Here is a 19304-nt window from a genome sequence, read left to right as displayed (position 1 = left end):
AATATTTGCAGTCATATTAGTCATGAGATCAAGTTTGGAGGTAAGTGCTTCTGATAGTTAACCAATTTATAAAATTGTCAAGTAAATCTCTGTCTTTGCTCAAGCAGCAGCAAAGATAAGACATACAGCACCAAATGATTAAACATGGGCTGTTCACAAGATGGGTGTGCCATGCATTCTGTTTTCTGTTAACAGATATTATTATATTATTGGCTAAGTTAGCTGGTGTTGATATAGCCAACCATAAGCTAAGCTAACACATATTAACATATCCAAAGGAAAAAAGGGTTAGCAGAGGCACTCACTATAAAAAGCATATTTCTAAAAATCTCGGAGTGCCTCTGCTAACCCTTTTTTCCTTTGGACACATGCCCACCAAATTTTCATCAATGTTTGTGTCAACCACAACAGACAACAGGCTAGGTGGCGCTATAGAGTCCCTAAGCCACACCCTAGGCCAAAGCTCTCTGACTAGCTGCAGCAATAACACAAAAGCCTACCTAATTGTCGTGAATGTATGTGTCAACCATAATAGACAATGTGCTAGGTGGCGCTATAGAGTCGCTAAGCCACACCCTAGGCCAGAGCTCTGTTTCTGACTAGCGGCAGTAATAACACATAAGCTCACCAAAATTGATTCATTTTCGTGAATGTATACGTCAACCACAACAGGTAACACACTAGGTGGCGCTATAGAGTCCCTAAGCCACACCCTCGGCCTGAGCTCTGTCTCTGAATAGCTATAGCAAAACACATGCCCACCAAATTTGGTTCATTTTTCGTGAATGTACGTGTCAACCACAACAGACAATGCGCTAAGTGGCGCTATAGAGTCCCTAAGCCACACCCTAGGCCAGAGCCAAGAAGCTCAGTCCAGCCTGCACGAAAACCATGGCGGAAAGTCATTCGCAAGATCAGTGAAAAAGCGTGTAGCCTACGGTAGCCTACTGTTTGATAGGGTAAAGCGGTAACACTTTATATTAAGACACACATATTAACCATTAATTAGCTGCTTACTAACATGTATATTAGTAGCATACAAGCCATTTGGTAGTCATTATAAATCACTAATTAATACCTTATTCTGCAAGACCTTATTCTACCCTTACCAGACCCTTAATTTAGAATTTCCTCTTTGTAAGCTCCTAATTACCCCTTATTCATAGTTATTAAGTAAGTTGTTGCATATGAATTATGACCTAAATATGCATGGCTCAATATGGGGCTTGGAATGTGGCAGTACCACAAGAACAGATATTCACATCTATTCAAATGGAAGAAAACACTAAACCACAAGTGCTAATAGTGTGCAAATAACTCATAATTAAGCCGAATATGTTCCCTATTCTAAAGTTATTTCCCTATTCTTATTTATTTTACTTATGTGAAAGACCTGTGAGCACGCCCACTCAAAGTGTTCATGCTCATTCAACATGCAGGTTGATGTTCAGGATGCGTTTAGAGCAGCGGTTCCCAAACTTTTTTCTCCTTGTACCACCTTCTACATCCTGACTCGGCTCGCGTACCCCCCACCATCCAACACATTTCTCTTTTTTTTTTAAGGTATTTTTTGGGGCTTTTATGCCTTTAATCAGATAGGACAGTGTAGGGTGATGGGAAGCGAGTGGGAGAGAGAGTAGGGTGGGATCCGGAAAGGACCACGGGTCGGGAATCGAACCCGGGTCGCCGGCGTGTGGTGCAGCAGGTGCCCCAGCCAGTCGCGCCACGACTGGGGCCCATCCAACACATTTCTACAGGAGACAGCAGAGCAGGTGCTTGCTTTGTTCAAGTCATAGGTGAGAGAGATAAAGAGCAAAGTATTGGTGCATATGGTTTGAGAATAATTGAAGACGAAGCATCTCTCTGGGCCCAAGTGCAAGTACATGCTGGTGATGAGCCATGAAGAATTTGCTGAATGTGAAAGACAGACTCGTGAGCACGACCACACATGCTCATTCAACATGCAGGTTAATGTTCAGGACACATTTAGAGAGGAAGCAAAACGAGTGTGGTGTGAAAGAAGACACAGCTGTCACAGGTCTCTTCTTTTTTTACCTTGTTCGTCATTTTCATATACTTCTTCAGGCGTATCCACACCTGTGACAGCAGTGTCTTCTTTCTCTAAATGCATCCTGAACATTAACCTGCATGTTGAATGAGCATGAACACTTTGAGCGGTCATGCTCACAAGTCTGTCTTTCTCATAAGTAAACTCTCACCTATGACCTTTGAACAAAGCAAGCACCTGCTGTCTTCTGTAGAATGAATCTATGTGGATCTATGATGGCAATATTGGTTGAAAGGAACATTTTGTGCAGAAATGAATGTTGATTAAAATATTTTTTAATAACTTTATTCTATTTTACTATTACTGTTTACTATTATATGCTATTTATTATTACTAAATTCAGTGGACAATTGGTGGGGAAGATCAGTTACAATACAGTCTCAAAACAAGAATCTGTTTCTTCACAGACCCATTCTCACAGGCAGTTTATTTGATAAAATTATGTTTTTATTGCAATTCTGTTATATTTATATACATCAACTAACATAAATATGACCATAATTTACGCCGCATCTAACTTTACTCCTGAAAGGAATATAATATTCATTAATGAAATGTCACCCAAACATAAAGGGGCAATCCATACCCTTTATTTCTGAAAAATGCAAAATAGCTCATTAACTATGCGCGATATTAGAATAAAATGTATAGTTACTATTAAACACTATATTCCTATGATATGTACTGCTTTTGCATGGTCATTTGTTATAATTGATATCATTTTAATATTATTTGGGCCTAACGCCATTTACTGATCTACTTACAGCCATATTATCAATATGTTTCTTTATTATGCATTATATACGCTCATGTATTAAAATATGCAAATTATCTCATTAACTATATGCGCAATATAAAAATGTCCCAAGCAGAAATGGATTCTACGCAAAAAAACATTATAGAAGAATCAATTGAGAAAAGTTTGGTAGTGACCTTAATCAGGTCGTTCTGGGTTTTGCCCTGTCTAACTTTCTTGGCTCCTGAGTAATCAAAAGTCTCAAAAAAATGTTTGACCTCATACAGCAGAGCTAAGGATTGAATCACACCAGATTTCTCCTTTAGCAGGACACATACATGGAGGTTAATAAGTGCCAAATTAATTGTGAATTAAATGTGAACAAAGACCCAACTTTAGAATAGGGAGCATATTCTACATTACAAAGACTTAATTATGAGTTGTTTGTAGACTATTAGCACTTGTGGTTTAGTGTTTACTTCCACTTGATTAGACCATCTTTGATAAGTATTATTATGGGTGAATATCTGTTCTTGTGGTACTACCACCTTCCAAGCCCCATACTGAGCCATGCATTTTTAGGTCATAATTCATATGCAACAACTTACTTAATAACTATGAATAAGGGGTAATTAGGAGCTTACATAGGGGGAATTCTTAATTAAGGGTAGAATAAGGTCTTGCAGAATAAGGTATTAATGAGTGACTTACAATGACTACCAAATGGCTACTATGCTACTAATATACATGTTAGTAAGCAGCTAATTAATGGTGAATATGTGTGTCTTAAAATAAAGTGTTACCGGTAAAGCATTACCTAGAGGCAAGTAAACATAATAATAATAACATTAAAAACAAACGTTAATGATGGATTGACAGTTGTTCGGAAAATCCCATCTATCAGACGAGTTACAGCAATGTACAGTACAGGATGGCTAACGTCACAAAATGATTAGGAGTCTGCGCAGTACAATGGAAAGTAAACAGATTTTTCTGATAGGCAGTTCTGATAGGCAGTTCCCTCCATATACTGATAGTTTGGCTATATGTGTGTGAAATGTGAGTCATGGCCTCTTTTTAACTGTAGGTAAAGAACATTGTTAAAATTCACTTTATTATTCTGCAGTTCCATTGTGTGATCAGTGTGTTAGGCTATATGTTGCAGCTGAATTGTTTTTCATTTAGTTGCTTAAATACTTAATATCATCGTTAAATTAATACTTATTTGTAAGCATTCATTTTGAGTAAAATACACATTATCAAGCTGTTTTTAATCAATAAAAATGTCAATTTCGGTTGGTTATTACATAATGCACCAATTGTTACATTTGGAAAAAAAAAAAACGCAACACCCGCATTATGTAGTAACAACCGCAATGTGTAATAACTTATTACATAATGCAGCAAAATGTATTACATATTGCGTTCAAGAAGTGTATTACATAATGCGGCAGATTATTACAGAATGCGGCAATTATTACATAATGGCGTGCACATTTATTACATTATTACATAATGCGGTGTTATTACATAATGCGGTGCTACAGCGCTGTGCCCACACAATTAGGTCAATTACGTGCCCACCTGCCCAATGTCACGAGATTTTTTTTTCCCGAAGCGGCACTTACTTTCAGAGCATTGATAATCAGACCTCAGTAATCGTGTCATTTCTCTCCATAGGCAGCTGCTTTTACAGTTTAGTCTTTTTATGGAATGTATTAACATGTGAAGAAGAATATCCTTTAGGACAATAAAGACTATCTATCTTTGGCTATTTTTGCAAAGCTCTACAGTATAGTCACATATAAGAAAACCTTTCACCAAATCAGCAAAAGACTAGATCTCTTGCAAAAACGAACACACTGTGCTTAACTCTTCACACCTTTGTAAAAATGCTTTTTTGTATGAATCAGTAAACACAAGCAATCATTTATTAAGCAAACAATGTGCCAACTACACACTGTATGAATACAAAAGACGTCTGGCTCTTGCTTTCTCTGTGCACAAGGTAGGCTATGTCTGTTTGAGATCATACTTTTGTCATAGTTCTGTAAACATAAATCCAAAAGTATTGGTGTTTATTCACACTCATCAAAACAAAGGTAATGTCAAAACACAAAATAGCAATTTCACTGAGACAAAAAAAATCTGTCTACATCATGTAGTCTCTCTGGGTCCGGCCACAACATTTTACCTCGCATGCATGTCCCCCAGTCCAAGGCACCGGGGAAAATATCTTCTGGAATACCATATCCTGGCCTGACACGATGCCTGGTCAATATCCCCACGTGCCTGTAAAAGGGCTATGCATTGATGGGGATGATGGTCATAGACCTTCCAGACCTTCAATTGGATTCAAGAATGGAAAGTATGAGGGGAGGTTGAGTACAATGCAGGCTTGTGCAAAATTCAGAATTGAATTAATTGAATTCCAACTCAATTCTTGAGTTTGAATTGAATTTGAAGTCAAAAACAGGACGCAGAATTACAATTCGAATTTGAATTAAAGGATGTAGAATTGAAATTCAATGAAATTCAAAGAAATTGATATACACAAATGATGTCAGATATGATCGCAACACACAACTTCAAATTGAAAACAGTAATCAATTATGTTTCCAAAGTAACCTTCCCAAAACTGAATGTATGTGAGATTCAACACATTCTTCCTGTTATGTGACTGGAATTGTTTTGAATTGGCATGAATTGAATTCCACTTCCTGTCATTCCAATTCCAATTCAGATTCAACTTCCTGTGTGGTGGGGCCAACTCAATTCAAATTCCAATTCATGAATAGCCCGGCTAGCGCCTAGTACTACCACTTCTCAAATGAGACGTGGTCTGGTAACCAGACGTTCATTTTCTCGTATTTGAAAAAAATGCCCAGATCTGTTCATTGGGCGCCACGGATGTCTATCAAATGCGTCTGTGCATAGCTCATCATGGTCTTGCTTTCTCCCCTGTTCTGTGATTGACCACCAACATCAGGCGAACATGTGGGTGTTAGTTTCCAGACTGCCTTAGCAGCGTGAAAGAAATCACAGCGCAAGGCAGGATGGGAACAACCAGGCTAATTCATGACTTGAATGGAGGCCAATTCTAAAATTCGGAATTGTGCACACGCCTGGTAGGCTATAATGAAGAGTGGGTGATCTGTAAACCAGTTGCGGACTAAAGCAGCCCTATGGAAACTAACATTTCAGCTCAAGTAAGGCTGAGCTTGAAGCTTCCCATTCCATGGTTGACATGGTCCATTATTGCAGCTCTGATGTCATCAGCAATTCTATTTCTGTCTGTATCCCTGCGAGCTTTGCCATAGTCACTGTCTTCAACATTCACACCACCAAAAAAGTATTGAGGCAGTCATTTGGCAGTAAAAGCTGAAACACATGGGTTAATGTTCATCTGCATCTATTAGACATTAGTACCATTGGATTTCTTGTTACCCATCATGACAATTTCACTGCTGGATATAATCCTAGAATCTTGGATGTGAAATTGAGAAATTAGAATTGAAATGTTGCCATTTTGAAAATCCAAGATGTCCGCCATATAGACCCTGGGAAATATTCATATTAAAATATTAAAATCAGAGGATAAAAATATCTGATGACTGAGAGTTTGTCAATGTAGCCTTTAAGGTTTATTTTCACAAAATGCTAAGCATTCATGTATTTGCGTTTCTTAAAATTGAGCCTCTGTAAACATTAAAATCAGATGATTTAGGCTACAGTTAGATCCAGCTGGGAAGTTCCAGACAAACACAAATTGTGTCTTAAAGGAGCCACACCATTTTTATGACACTTTGGCATGTGAATGCCGTTCTGTTGACCTTTAGTTTCGCTGCTACTGTGCATGGTGGACAGGCCAATTATGACTTCTGGTTTAGAAAAAAACATTTTAATCATATCGCTATAATACCAATAACTGTCTGTGATCATTTTGGTCATGATATACATTTTTCATACTGTATCCCTAGTGGCAGGGGAAAAGGTTGAGTGGCTGGTAGATTTAGGAATCCACCAGCCACAGAGACGGACAAGATATTTCATTTCCACCCCTGTTGTAGACGCAACAAGCACATCAGATGCCTCTGCTTATTATTATGGGATTGTATGTAGTCTTCCAAAGATTCTGACAGTAAAAATATAACCTTGCAAATCATGCCGACCTGTGCTGAAAACAAGTATGTACTTGCACAACACTGGATGCTGGGAAGAGGAGATGCTTTTATTCACAAACAAGAAAAGAACATAAAGACATGACAGTGCCCTTTCAAAGCTTTCAAATTGTCTTTTGAATAAAGCAGTCCCATTCCGGTCCTTGCACCTGAGCACAAACGCTTTTGTCATATCCTCAATGTTACTGTTGTGGCAGATGACATAGTGAAGACTTCAGATATGGACTGACATACTCTATACCAATGGAAAACACAACACGGATGTACAGTAGGGAAAACACATAGCTAACATCGATTTGCATGGATATTGGACATACTGTACAGACTTCGGCTACACATATTACATGCATAATGTAGACTTTAGGGTCCACCTTTACTAGTTTAAGCATGTAAAACTTTTTGGCAGGTGACCTTGTTTTGAGGTCACAAAATGTTGCTGACCCCAATCATTCAGATGTGACTGTAGCTGCTGCTGCTGCTGAAAACCAATAAAGGAGCAATTCTTTTCCAGTCTCAAGTGCTTCTCAGCTGCACACTGGCTGGCAAGATCAATCTTTGATGTGGAGTAGAACAACAGCCATGTGTCTGAGTTAGACAGGATGGGGAAAGATAATAACATTCACTGGCCCCTGGTTTGAGAATAGAATATCACGGTGATACCATGAGAGCATGTACAGTACGTGTGGTAAAGCAAGAGGTAAGGTGTAGGCCTAATCAATGGTTAAAGCTGACCAACATTGTTAAACAATATCTTTAAACTGAATGGGTCAGAGTAGATTACAGTATAGCCTTTACAGTAAAATACCACTATGGCTGGGGGTCCGGACAATTTTACAGTTAACCTACTTTCTCTTAAGTATGATGCTCTGACGGGATGATTGATTACAGTTTTTTTGCCCATTGTGTGTTTTCGGATTTGTGTGTAGAGTTCTGAATGTATGAGGCATGCTTTCAGAAAATGTGTGTAAACAATCGAGAAAAACCTGAAAGACCTGAGCTGTCGAAACACTACTGATATCTTTTATCTTGTTTTCCTTCACATCAGTTAGTATCTGTTATCAGCACCTGTTGAAATATTTGTGTGTGCATTCCTACCCTACAGTTCCTCCTTTGCTGTACAAGCAATTACATTTCTGATAAACATTATTGTACAGTAGCATGTCAGACCTATTTTGAATGCCATATCACATCTTTTTGACCTGGCCATTTATCCAAGGATATGATTTAGAGCCAAACATACTTTTCAGTTTAATAACCTGAATTGATTTATTGGAAAAACATTTGCTGCTTCTGAAAAATATAGCCTGAATAAACAAATGTAAAGTATACTGTAAGTAATCAATATTACCCCATAATACCCCATATTTTTCTCCCAGCTGCCAGTTACCGTGGGCACGGTAACATTCATCCATAACCACCTCAGGCATGCGTGTGTGGCTCCACCATGTGGACATACTGTACGTGGTCCTTTGCCATGTCTGTGATGTTTGCCATCACTGCCATCACTGAATGCACGTTTGACAAAGATTACACCAATCCATGATAAACACAGGCATGTGGCTGGGGGCTCCATGTGGACATACTGCTTCGGTCACATATATTGGCACCCCTAAGGAGTAAAAAGAGGTTTTTCGTGTTGCGGTTTTTCGATGAAAACAATGAGGTAAAACACAACTTTATAACATATAACATAAATTACAACATAACAGCACATAGAAGCATAGCGAATAGTTTATGTAAACACTCTCATGACTACGGAGCCACTAACTAAACTAAACTAAACTAAAAAGAAATGGCCCATGTCATGTCCTCTTTTGGAGCTTTGTGTTTCTGGTTTTACAGGCAATGGAGGAGGCATGTGGGGGTATTGACCGGGCATCGTCTCAGGCCTGGATACGGCATCCCAGGAGATATTTTCCCCTGTGCCTTGGACAGGACGACATTGCATACAATGTAGAAGAACTAGAAGAACATTTTGTGGCCAGACCCAGAGAGGACATGATGAAAAAAGATTTTGAAATGTCTCCATGAAATCACTATTTTGTGTTTTGACTTTGTCTTTGTTGTGATGAGTGTCCTGTAGCCTATGTTTACAGAACTATGACAAAAGTATGACCTCAATTTCACATAGCCTACCTTGTGCACAGAGAAAAATGCCAGATGTGTTTTGTATTCATACCATCAGTGTGTAGTTGGCACATTGTGTGCTTAGTAAATTATGGCTTGTGTTTACTGTGTGATACAGAAACACAATGTTTTGCATTACATTACATTTGGCTGACGCTTTTTAACAAAAGCGACTTATAACATGGTAAAAACATTTACGAGCAATTCTAGCAACAATTTTAAAAAGTGTGAAGAGTAAGGTGTGTTTGCTTTTGCAAGAGAACTACAATGTTTTGCTGGTTTGATGAAAGGTTTTCTTATTTGGGTGTGGAGTTTTGCTCGTACTCGTCCTTGTATTACAGAACAGTTTTTCACAATTGCTAAAACACATTTCTTTTGTGTTTTCTCAAAACTGTGAACACAAACATCCATTCTCAAACTACATTTTCAAAACCTCTTTTTGCACTTCGCACTTCTTGCAAATCTCAACAATCACCTCAGAACACTTTTGCCTGTGCTCAAAACCAAACAATATCTTCAGATCATTCACAAAGCAGTCAAAATGAAAATACTAAGCAGTCATTACACTCAAAAATGGAAAACAAAAGAGTTCAGTGCAGCTCATAAAGCTCCAGGAGAAATGTTCAGTACACTTAATGCATTTTACTTCTTAAAAAACCCTAGCCTGGGTGTTCCCATCCTGCCTTGCGCGGTGATTTGATTCACGCTGCTAAGGCAGTCTGGAAACTACCGCCCTAATTTTTGCCTGAGATAGGGGACCAATCACAGAAGAGGGGGGAAAGCAAGACGATGATGAGCTATGAGAAGTGATGAGAAGTGGTAGGCGCTAGCCAGGCTAAAAAAAAAACTCCAAAACAATGAAACAAGAAAACAAAAAGATTTCCCGGTCTAGTGGATTCAACATTTACTGTAAATTCAGCATAAAAAAACGTATTGGAAAAAGTATTGGAAAAAGGTACTGGAAAAGACAAGACAGTTCAGTACAGTACTTATGACATAATTTGAAACAATCAAAACTGTAAACAGAAACCCCTATTCTCAAACTGCATTCACAAAACACTCCTTGCACATCTGAGCAATTGCCTCAAAACAGTTTCACCCGTGCTAAAAACCAAACAATGTTTTTTTCAGATCATGGAAACACTACTGAGCAGTCATTACATACTGTACATCAGAAAATGGAAAACACAGTGTTCAGGGCAGGGCAAAACAAAACAAAACAAAACAAAGCAAAACAGGAAAGAAAAAAGATTTCATGACCTATTTACTGTAAATTCAGTGAAAATAAAGTATAGAATGGAGGTTTGTGATCACAGTTTTGAGAAAAAAGGGGAAGGTTTTTTTTTTTTTTTAAATGTGTTTTGGTAATTGTGAAAAATGGTGTACTGGAAAAGAAGTGCAGTCTACAGCCTACAATGTGCTCTAAATGCCCTTAGTTTCTGTCTTGTTGATATAAACATGCACTGTTCAGCAACCTGTTTATACTTTGAACTAGCTTACAGTAATTGGTTGGCACATAATTTGAAACAATTGTGACCAATTTTGAGTTGCTGTGTTTAACTTATGACATCTGTGCTTTCTTTGTGTTCACTTTTTGCCATTTTACCACATCACAAGGACATCAGAATGTGTTCTATTGCATGAAAATGTGTTTAGAGTTTTTCCAAAAGAATCAAAGATCAAATTGGGTCTTATAAGTGAACACTGTTTATGGTTTTGCCAAAAGAGTGATTTGTTTGATATCTGCACAAGCAGCTGAGCACATTGTTCATAGAATGGTTTAGTGTTAGCAATGATGAAAAATTGCGTATGACATCTGTACTTCCTTTGTGTTTACCTTTGGCCACTTGTGGTTGCCATTATGGATCACAAGCATCACAGCGCAAAAATGTGTTTTATTGCATGAGAATGTATTTAGTTTTGCAGAGAGTCTACGACATCTGCAAATTGTGTTTTATATGTGAAAACTGTTTATGGTTTTGCCAAAAGAGTTATCGATTCAAGAAATAAATTCAGGCAACTGCACATTTGGTTCAGAGAATGGGGTTTAGGGTTTTAGCAAGTGTGAAATACTGCATGCTAGCTGATTTATTCCTTTGAAGCTGTAGTTTAGGGAATGCAGTACCGAGTCTCGCAGCAAGATGGCATCAGTTGGTTTAGAGCTAAACGGGTCACTTTACAGAGCTATACACACACTATTAGTTGGTGTGTGAAACTAACTATACAACTTAACTGTCATTCTGATATCTCTGATAATAAAAGCTGCATACAGCTATAATACAATACAATGAAGAGTGATTGATATACAGTATACTTCAGGTATACTTGATTACATTCTTTAAATCGATTATTGTTTAGACATGAATGGAATGTAATGGGTTTCCTTTGATTTCTTTGTTAATTCAATTCTATTTATACAATTTCGAACAAAGACAAACACACAACAGTAATGATTTCTTTTTAAATTTTCATTTTTATTCTTTTTTTTACTCATTATCGCAGAACATAAAACAATATTGTGGGTTTAACCACATACACTATATATTCACTTAATACACCACACAGCTACAATGAGAGAGACCGAACAAAAGAGAAAACACTTTTATACATACTGCATACTTGGCATTAAATAAAAAACAGAATCAAGAACAATCTTTAACCCATAAAGGAATGTAGCTGCCAGTTTTCTTATGTATATTTGTGTATTATAGGTTATGATCATAGCTCTGACCATGATTCCTCTAAGAATTGAGAGGGAGGGGGCACACTACATAATTTAGGAGAAAATGTGACGGTGTATGTGTGAGTGCGGGTGGATACATAAAAAATAAACAGTTATGGGTAATACTCTAAAAAGTTTTTTTTTTTCATGTCCAATTCTGTTCTGTATCTAATTGACAAGATTTTTCTTTTATCTAACAGTTTGTTTTCTTCAATAGTATACGGGTCTGTAAAATGATCAGGCATTCAAAGTCTTCTTCAAGTACCATATTTAGTAATTGTGGACAGACAGTATCTTGGAAAGAGTGCTTTTCATAGTGATGAGTGTTTTTGATTCACATGTGACACGTTTCCATTCATTTTACTTAGAAATAAGATCAGCACCATAGACAATTCCTACAGCACACTTAGAAATGCAAACAATTGTTCACCTTTCATTTTAAGAGCTCAAAAACAAACTTACGAAAAACACAAATTGTTCTAAGTTCTTTCCCATTATTCCACAGTGAACTCCAGCGTTAGCACCATATATAGTGGGCCTCCACACAACTGTTTTATTAGGAGAGACCTTTCTGTTGCATGATCCCATGTGTTCTTTCTCATCCTTTCTTCCATCTCCACCTTTCATGGAGAGGAAAGTCAAAAATGGGTGTTCACTACCCAAAAAAAGGCCAAAAAAGAGGGGATACTCATGCACAAATAAGTCTAAACAGCGCTCAAAATATCTGATGCTAACAAAATGTCCGTTGTTGTACTGTTGCTGTTAATGTTTACATCAAACTCTAAAAAAGGTTTCATGGTTTAAAAATCCGGTGGAGAGTGAGTGTGTGAGTGTGTCCATTAAGGAAACCAGTCATGAAGAGAAAGTGCTGCGATGGGACGGGGAGATTGATCTGAGAATGTGTCGGGCAATAAAAACACATGACCGCACAGCCATATCGACTTCTGGGGAAGGACTGTTCTTCTGTTCATACAATTTATGGTTCATGAATCCAACATAACCGCTGTGAATTGTTTTTTTTTCCTTAAATATAAAAAGAATGAGCAGTTCTTCACTATGTGTACATTTATTTTTCATTATTCACTATCATCCTAAAACAGTCTGGAGTTTTTTTTAAACGGGAGTTTTGTTACCTGGTTCATAAAGAGGGTTGTTGAGGAAGAGGGCGCGGTTTGTGTTAGAGGTATTGGTGTAGTACAGTACATATGAAGAGCAGGACAGCAGTATAAGGTATACATGTTACAAACCAAACACATCAGGTTGTCTTTTACTGTTGTTTGAAGGGCTTGACGTACTGACAATTGTTGACTAGAAATCCCGGAATCATTCATGGTGTAGTCATGACACCTCACCAGTTAAATAATCTTACCTAAATATTTAAATATTTACATTTCTATCTCTCCCAATAAACTTCCATTAAAACAAAAACTATGTTTCAAGTTATCCATAATCCGCTTTTTTTTTCTCAATTAAAATCAGGATTAAAAGTGCTTTTATAAAATCTTTTCTTCTCTATGTACAATTCGTCTTAGTTAAAATGAAACATTAAAAACAAAATGGAAAAAAACAACCACAATAAGAATAATCATTATTATTATATAATAAATAATAATAATAATAAAAAAGATCACAACGTGTATGTAGGCAGCAAGCATTCGCACTGAGGCATCCGCATGTTTGTAGCATGCTATGACTAGTGACCAGTGACTCTACAACATGAGGTATAGAGAGCTTCTCACTACCGAACGAGCACCAAGGTCCCTATTGGCGGTAAGCACCATGCAGTGTCCAGCCCCCTGCAAAACCAGCTGTAGCCCTCGCCATCCTCCTGACAGATGTGTTCACACACACACACACACACACACACACACACACACACACACAGAAAGTCACAAGCACTCAGTCATACACACAACACAACACAGACTCATCTGAAAGACTGAAAGACAGACAGACACACAGACACACAGACACACACACACAAACACACGCACACAGGCTTAAAGCGGAGAGCTGAGATGTCATGCTTCGCTGATGTCATGCTTGGCCTCTGCCTAAATCTCCAGTGAGGGTCTGAGGAGAGGGGGGGCAGGGGACACAATGCCTCCCTCTCTGATGAGAGAGGAAAGAACACAGACCCCTATTAGCACCAAACCCCAGCACTCGTCCCATTGGCTCGAAAAGGCTGGACCGAAAATGAGAACTCCTCTACAATTCCACGTGCAGAGTGCCCAGAAGGGAGTGCCTGACGGTGTGTGTGTGCGTGTGTGTGTGTGTGTGTATCAGTGACTGTGTATGAGAATGTGTGCATAATATGTGTGTGAGTCTCGAATGACAGTAGGCCATCAACAGCCGCTGCTGCAGCACCGAAGAGAGAACCAAGAGAACCGTACGAGCACCATTTCACTGGAGGGACATGAGAGCCTCGCTCACTCCCTCGCTCCACATTTAAGACCCCCCCTGCGGCTGCCTGTAGATGTGCCTGATTGCAAATCAGCTGTGAAAGAGAGCACCCAGCTTCAGTTGTAGGCCAGCGCAGCAAGTGTGTGTGGGGGGGATTCGCTCTTTTGGAAAACTCGATGAAGAAGCACCGGAGAGGAGAGGAGAGGAGAGGAGAAGGGCGAATGCTGCTCCGAGGATGCAGAATTTTGGGGATCTCCGTTGTTAGGCTGGCTGAGGCACAGACAAGTGCGCTCCTCCGGTGGTGCCACATCAGGACTTCCTCTCTCTGTTTTGGTCACATGCTCATTTTCTTGTTTGTTAGTTTTCACCTTGAAGCCTGTTTGTTAATCCTCGACGCCTTTTTATCCTTTTTAAGCAAAAAAAGGTCTACATCTGTCTCAGTTTCGTTGCAGTCGCACCTGTGTCTTGCCATCGTGAAAAAAAAAGAGTTCCTCTTCTGTTTCAGAGGTCGACCAATGGGATAAAGGCCAAAAAGAAAAGCAATAGAAACTCATCAGACGTGACAGCGAGGTCACTCTTACACGACCATTTAAAAAAAGGTCAAAAATATTAATATCGACATGAGTGAACAATAATATTAAAATAAAAAATAATCATCTTCATTATGTAACAACAATACCTGCAATATAGACGTTTACAGTAACAATAGCAATTGTAATATTGATAATTATAGTCATAATAATAATTAGGGGATCATTCAATGAAGGTGAGGGAACGATGAAATCCTCTCAGTAAAGAGAGGAGAAGAGCACCATGGGCAGCATGTCTGTCAAGTGTAAAACACCGACTGCTGCCAAATATGAGGTAAAAAAAAACAAACAAAACAAAAAAAAGATACAAGAGCAAACAAGTCAATGTCACCCCGCCGGTCCCCCACCTGTCTGGGTGCACTGGAAGGGGATTGAAGAGCTGGAACAAGAAGCAAGAGGAGGTGCAGGGGTGACGACGACACCGGTATGTCTGTCCAGCACTCCTTCATGCCATCCCTGACCTAGTCCAAACGACCCGCCGCAACCTCCGAGCACGCCGGCGGCGCTCAGACGAGTCGACTGTACGGCCCCGTGAGCTGCGTGTAGGCGTAGGACGACACGGTGATCAGCGAGGAGGTGTTGAGCGTGGGAGCGAGTCGCGTGGCGACCCCCTCCCTCTTGTCCTTGGCCGGCCCCGGGCTGGGACTGGCCGCCCCCGAGGCCCACTTGCGCTTCTTCCCGAAGACCTTGATGTCCTCCGGCGGCAGGCCGAGCAGGATGGCCTCCTCCTGTCGCTGGCGCGCCCGCTCGGCCAGCAGCTTCATCTTGGCCTCCCACAGCGCCAGGCCGTGGCAGGGTTGGTTGAGGTTCTTGTGCTGGTAGAAGACGAGGGAGATGCGCGACGGGTGCGTGCGGTCGGGCCGCTTGAGCGGCGTGGTGGCGTGCAGCTCGCGCCGGGCGCACTCGATGAGCACCGAGCCGTGCGCCGGGGCCACCGCCACGCCTCCGATGTTGGGGTCCAGGAAGTTGTGCTCGCTGTCCGACCACACCCCGTCGTCGTCCAGATCGCGCTCGCCCTGGCTCTCCGCCTCGCTCTCCGACTTGCAGGGCGTCCAGCAGCCTTGAGCGTCCGGCCGTTGCAGGGCGTCGGGGAACAGACGTCCTTCCGGGGCTGGGGATGGGGTGTTACCGGCGGCCGAACCGCCACCGGACCTCCAAGCTTTCTCCTGGAGCCCAAGGGGAGTGGAGCCACGAGACAGCATCTTGTCAGGGTAACCTCCTGCAGGGTTTTCTAGCTTCACAGCTGGGCTGAAGCCAGCAGGCCAGGCTTTGGGCTGACCACTTGGGGATGGGCTTTCCCAGTGGCGCGGGGTGGTGGGGTGAGGAGATGGAGCAGGAGAGAAGCCCTGCTTGAGCGACGGTGATGGAGAAGGAGCAGGGGAGGCCATGGGGGTATTGTGGCCATGGAAATGATTCCACTGCTGCTGCTGCTGCTGCTGATGCTGCTGTTGTTGCTGGGGATACGCGTGTTGAGGGTGATGGGTGGGATTCTGGTGGAGCATCTGCTTGTCGGGGGTGAAGGGAGAGTCGGCAGCACCCGGTCTGTGCGGACCCTCCCAGCCTTTGGACATCAGGCCGTTGGGCCTGTGGCTGGGCCAACTCTCGGGGGGTTGCGGGGTGGTGCTGGGAGTGCCAGGACAGCTCTGGGACCCTGCGTCTGGCCTGCAGTTGCCATACACCGGGACATCCATGGGCTCTTGCTTAATCACTGGCGTGGCTCTGCGAGGCTCTGGCGGGGGAGTGGGAGTGTGGCTCGGGCGTCCGTGGGGCTGAGGCGTGTTGGAGGGGGTGACGTAGCCACGGAGCGCTGGGTCTTCGGCATGTCCCAGCCTGGCTTGCAGGCTTTGAACGTCGGGTTTCTGGTCGAAGGATGCGGCTCCAGCTGCTCCAGCTGCTCCATTGGGCCACGATCCACTACGGCCCTCGTAGCCCATCAGCTCTGGAGGGAAGAGTGCTTTGGGGGGGTAGTTGCAATAACCGTAGGGCAGTGCCGGAAGATTGGGGTGAAAGCCGTTGACGGGCGCTGCTGCAGGAGTCTGGCTGTTGGAAGGGAGGCCTCCTCTTGCATAGTATCCTGGGTAGGGGTAGGCATTGTTCATGCCCCCGTAGGGCTCTGCTGCCTGGCCGTTGCCTGGCGCTGGGTAGCCCGGTGGTAGGGCACCATTAAAGGAATGGTATCGATCTACAGGCTCTTTTTTGATGTTGGGCTTCATCTCTTGTTTTGGGATTGCTGGAAGAAAGAGGGGATGAGACGTTAATCATCTCTGCAAGGGTCCTTTCTGCATTTTACTACTTAAAGGCAAATTCTGGGGAATTTGGAAAATTGGTGGTCTTTGCACTGAACATTTCCTTGGATGAGATTTATGTATTTATTTTGGTGTAAGCTTTAGAATCATGACAGATCCCACAGTACGATACCAACATAGGGCATGCTGCAATGCTGATATCATCCCCTAGGGGGATAGATGTATCCTTAATTTTTCTTGCCTAAAGATTTGTGCAACTAGTAACACTAATCAGTTTCCCATTTAAAATCTTTGCGTTCGTACCTTTATTGCCTTGCTGGAGGTGTGGGGATCCTCTATGGATCGTCTCGGTTTTGATAGTCTTTTCTGGAGTCTCTGCTGGCGTCTTCGTGCCCTTCTTCTTCTCCATCGCAGCCTTCTTGGCCTCCAGCCGGCGCTGACGGCAAGATTTGGCCGGCTCAGGAAGCTTACGGACCTCACGTCGAAAGTTGTTTAGCACATGGATGGCCCCCGTTTCCATCTTACGCCGCTGATTCTCCACGCTGCCAAACTCGTCGGCGTTGGAAACCTTGTAGAGCGGAAGCACGTGCAGCTGCTCATCCGCGGGGAGCTCACCCACCGTCCGATTGTCCTCTTTCGTTAGAGTGCACACCTATGGAGACAAGTTACAGGGTATGTGAAGAGGCCATCTTATGCTTGACTGTTGTCAAACAGAGATGCTTTTAACGGAACAAGCTAACTTAGCAACTAGGCAACAAACACTGTCTTGGGACCTTGTGGCTAAAGAAGGATTGAAAGCACCTTCAAGCACCTCATATTGTCCTCATGTCATGTTTGAGGGAATTTCCTCTAGAATTTTGCTGCTTGACCAAACAAGGTAGTTTCACGAAACGAATAGAATAGCAAAACATAGCTAGCCACCAAACAGCGCCTATACGTAAGTGGTAATGAGAAGATGGTTTACCACAGTGCAGCCGTTGTGCAGATTGTGCTGGTCTTTGTGGGCGTGGGCGCAGAAGTCCATGCAGGCCGTTACTCCGGAGAAAGGCCTCCCTTCCTTCAGTCCAAGTCGACAGTCTATGGCCTCATCCTCATGCTGACACTAAAGGACAATGAGCAAAGGAAATTATTACCTGAATAAAATGCACTGTACCACTTGAATTTGCACAGCAGTGCAAAACAGAGGGGAAAAGGCTGCACTTTGCACGTGTCTGCGTAAACACTAGTATGCAAAGTGTGCTCTTTTTCTTTCTTTCTTATCAGTTGTAAGTTTGGTCTAGCACTCTAAAAAAACAAATAAGAGACTGGGTGAAACCTGCTCCTTCCACACGATTATCACAGCAGTGCACAAACATGCTTGTAACAACATCCTTAGTTTCAGAGAGAACGTTTTATCTCAACATTACCATGGAATTACCATAGTCACCTTGACACCAGAACACTTCCCTGTGTTCTGTGCTTGGTCATTTTTAATCAGATACCAGAACAGCGCTAACTTTTCTGGTCAGTCTCCAGGATGCATGCATGTACTTCTTCATCTATTTTTTATTCAGATTTAGGAAATAACTTAATTACTTACAACACCCCTTTTATTAGTAACTATATTTGGGAGGATGGCAGTGTTGCTTGCTGCACTCTCAATGAGTGGTTTACAAGCTTCAATATATGTTTGTACATGTGTGTTCCATGCCAAGTACTCCGCATCCCTCCCATAGTCCAAACACAAGCTGGTTAAGCAAGTCAAGGTGGCAAAACAGGCTAAACACGTGTAACTGCTTGTGTTCACCCTTCCATAGAACAGCATCAAGTCTGAGATAACCTTGCTTCATAGCAATGTGTAGTCGTAGAAACAAAATAGCTTTCAGCTCCTCAGCAATACCCAGATTACAAAAAACAGGAACATATACTGTAGGTCCACCCTTAAAACCACATTAACCATACCATATCAAAGGTCAGCGATTTCAAGCCTAAAGCATTTTTGCAGTCTGCAGTCATTGCCTCACGATCCGTTAGCTTCCAATTCCATGAGTACACTATAAGCAAAAAGATCTCTGTAGGCAGCCCAGTGTCCGAAAACTGGAGACAAACAAAGAGGGGGCAGCCTGTACCCCAAACAAAAACTAAACCCACTGCACTATACTGAAGATATGGGTGAGCTACCTCTCTGGTGCATTTCATTGGTCCTTGGTTAAAATATAATGTACGCTGTTTTGGACAAAAGCTCCAGCTAA

The 19304-nt window shown here is 41.7% G+C and overlaps 1 protein-coding gene across 8 annotated transcripts in view; it reads right to left on the bottom strand.

Moving 5' to 3' along the window:
- Positions 1-11565: 11565 nt before the first annotated feature.
- The window catches only part of tet3 (tet methylcytosine dioxygenase 3), a 44148-nt gene continuing 36409 nt past the window's right edge, over positions 11566-19304 (bottom strand). For all 8 annotated transcript variants that reach the window (XM_062543108.1, XM_062543110.1, XM_062543114.1 and 5 more), the window contains 3 exons: positions 18038-18175; positions 17377-17725; positions 11566-17057 (listed from right to left, as the gene is read on the bottom strand). In XM_062543108.1, coding sequence (XP_062399092.1) covers positions 15334-17057; positions 17377-17725; positions 18038-18175 — 2211 coding nt within the window. In that variant the 3' untranslated portion in view covers positions 11566-15333. The remainder of the gene's footprint in view (positions 17058-17376; positions 17726-18037; positions 18176-19304) is intronic.

The sequence above is a fragment of the Sardina pilchardus genome, chromosome 8 (assembly GCF_963854185.1).
Source record: "Sardina pilchardus chromosome 8, fSarPil1.1, whole genome shotgun sequence".
Taxonomy (NCBI): domain Eukaryota; kingdom Metazoa; phylum Chordata; class Actinopteri; order Clupeiformes; family Clupeidae; genus Sardina; species Sardina pilchardus.
The sequence above is the reverse complement of the archived record's forward strand: the minus strand, read 5'-3'. Positions and strand labels throughout refer to the sequence as shown.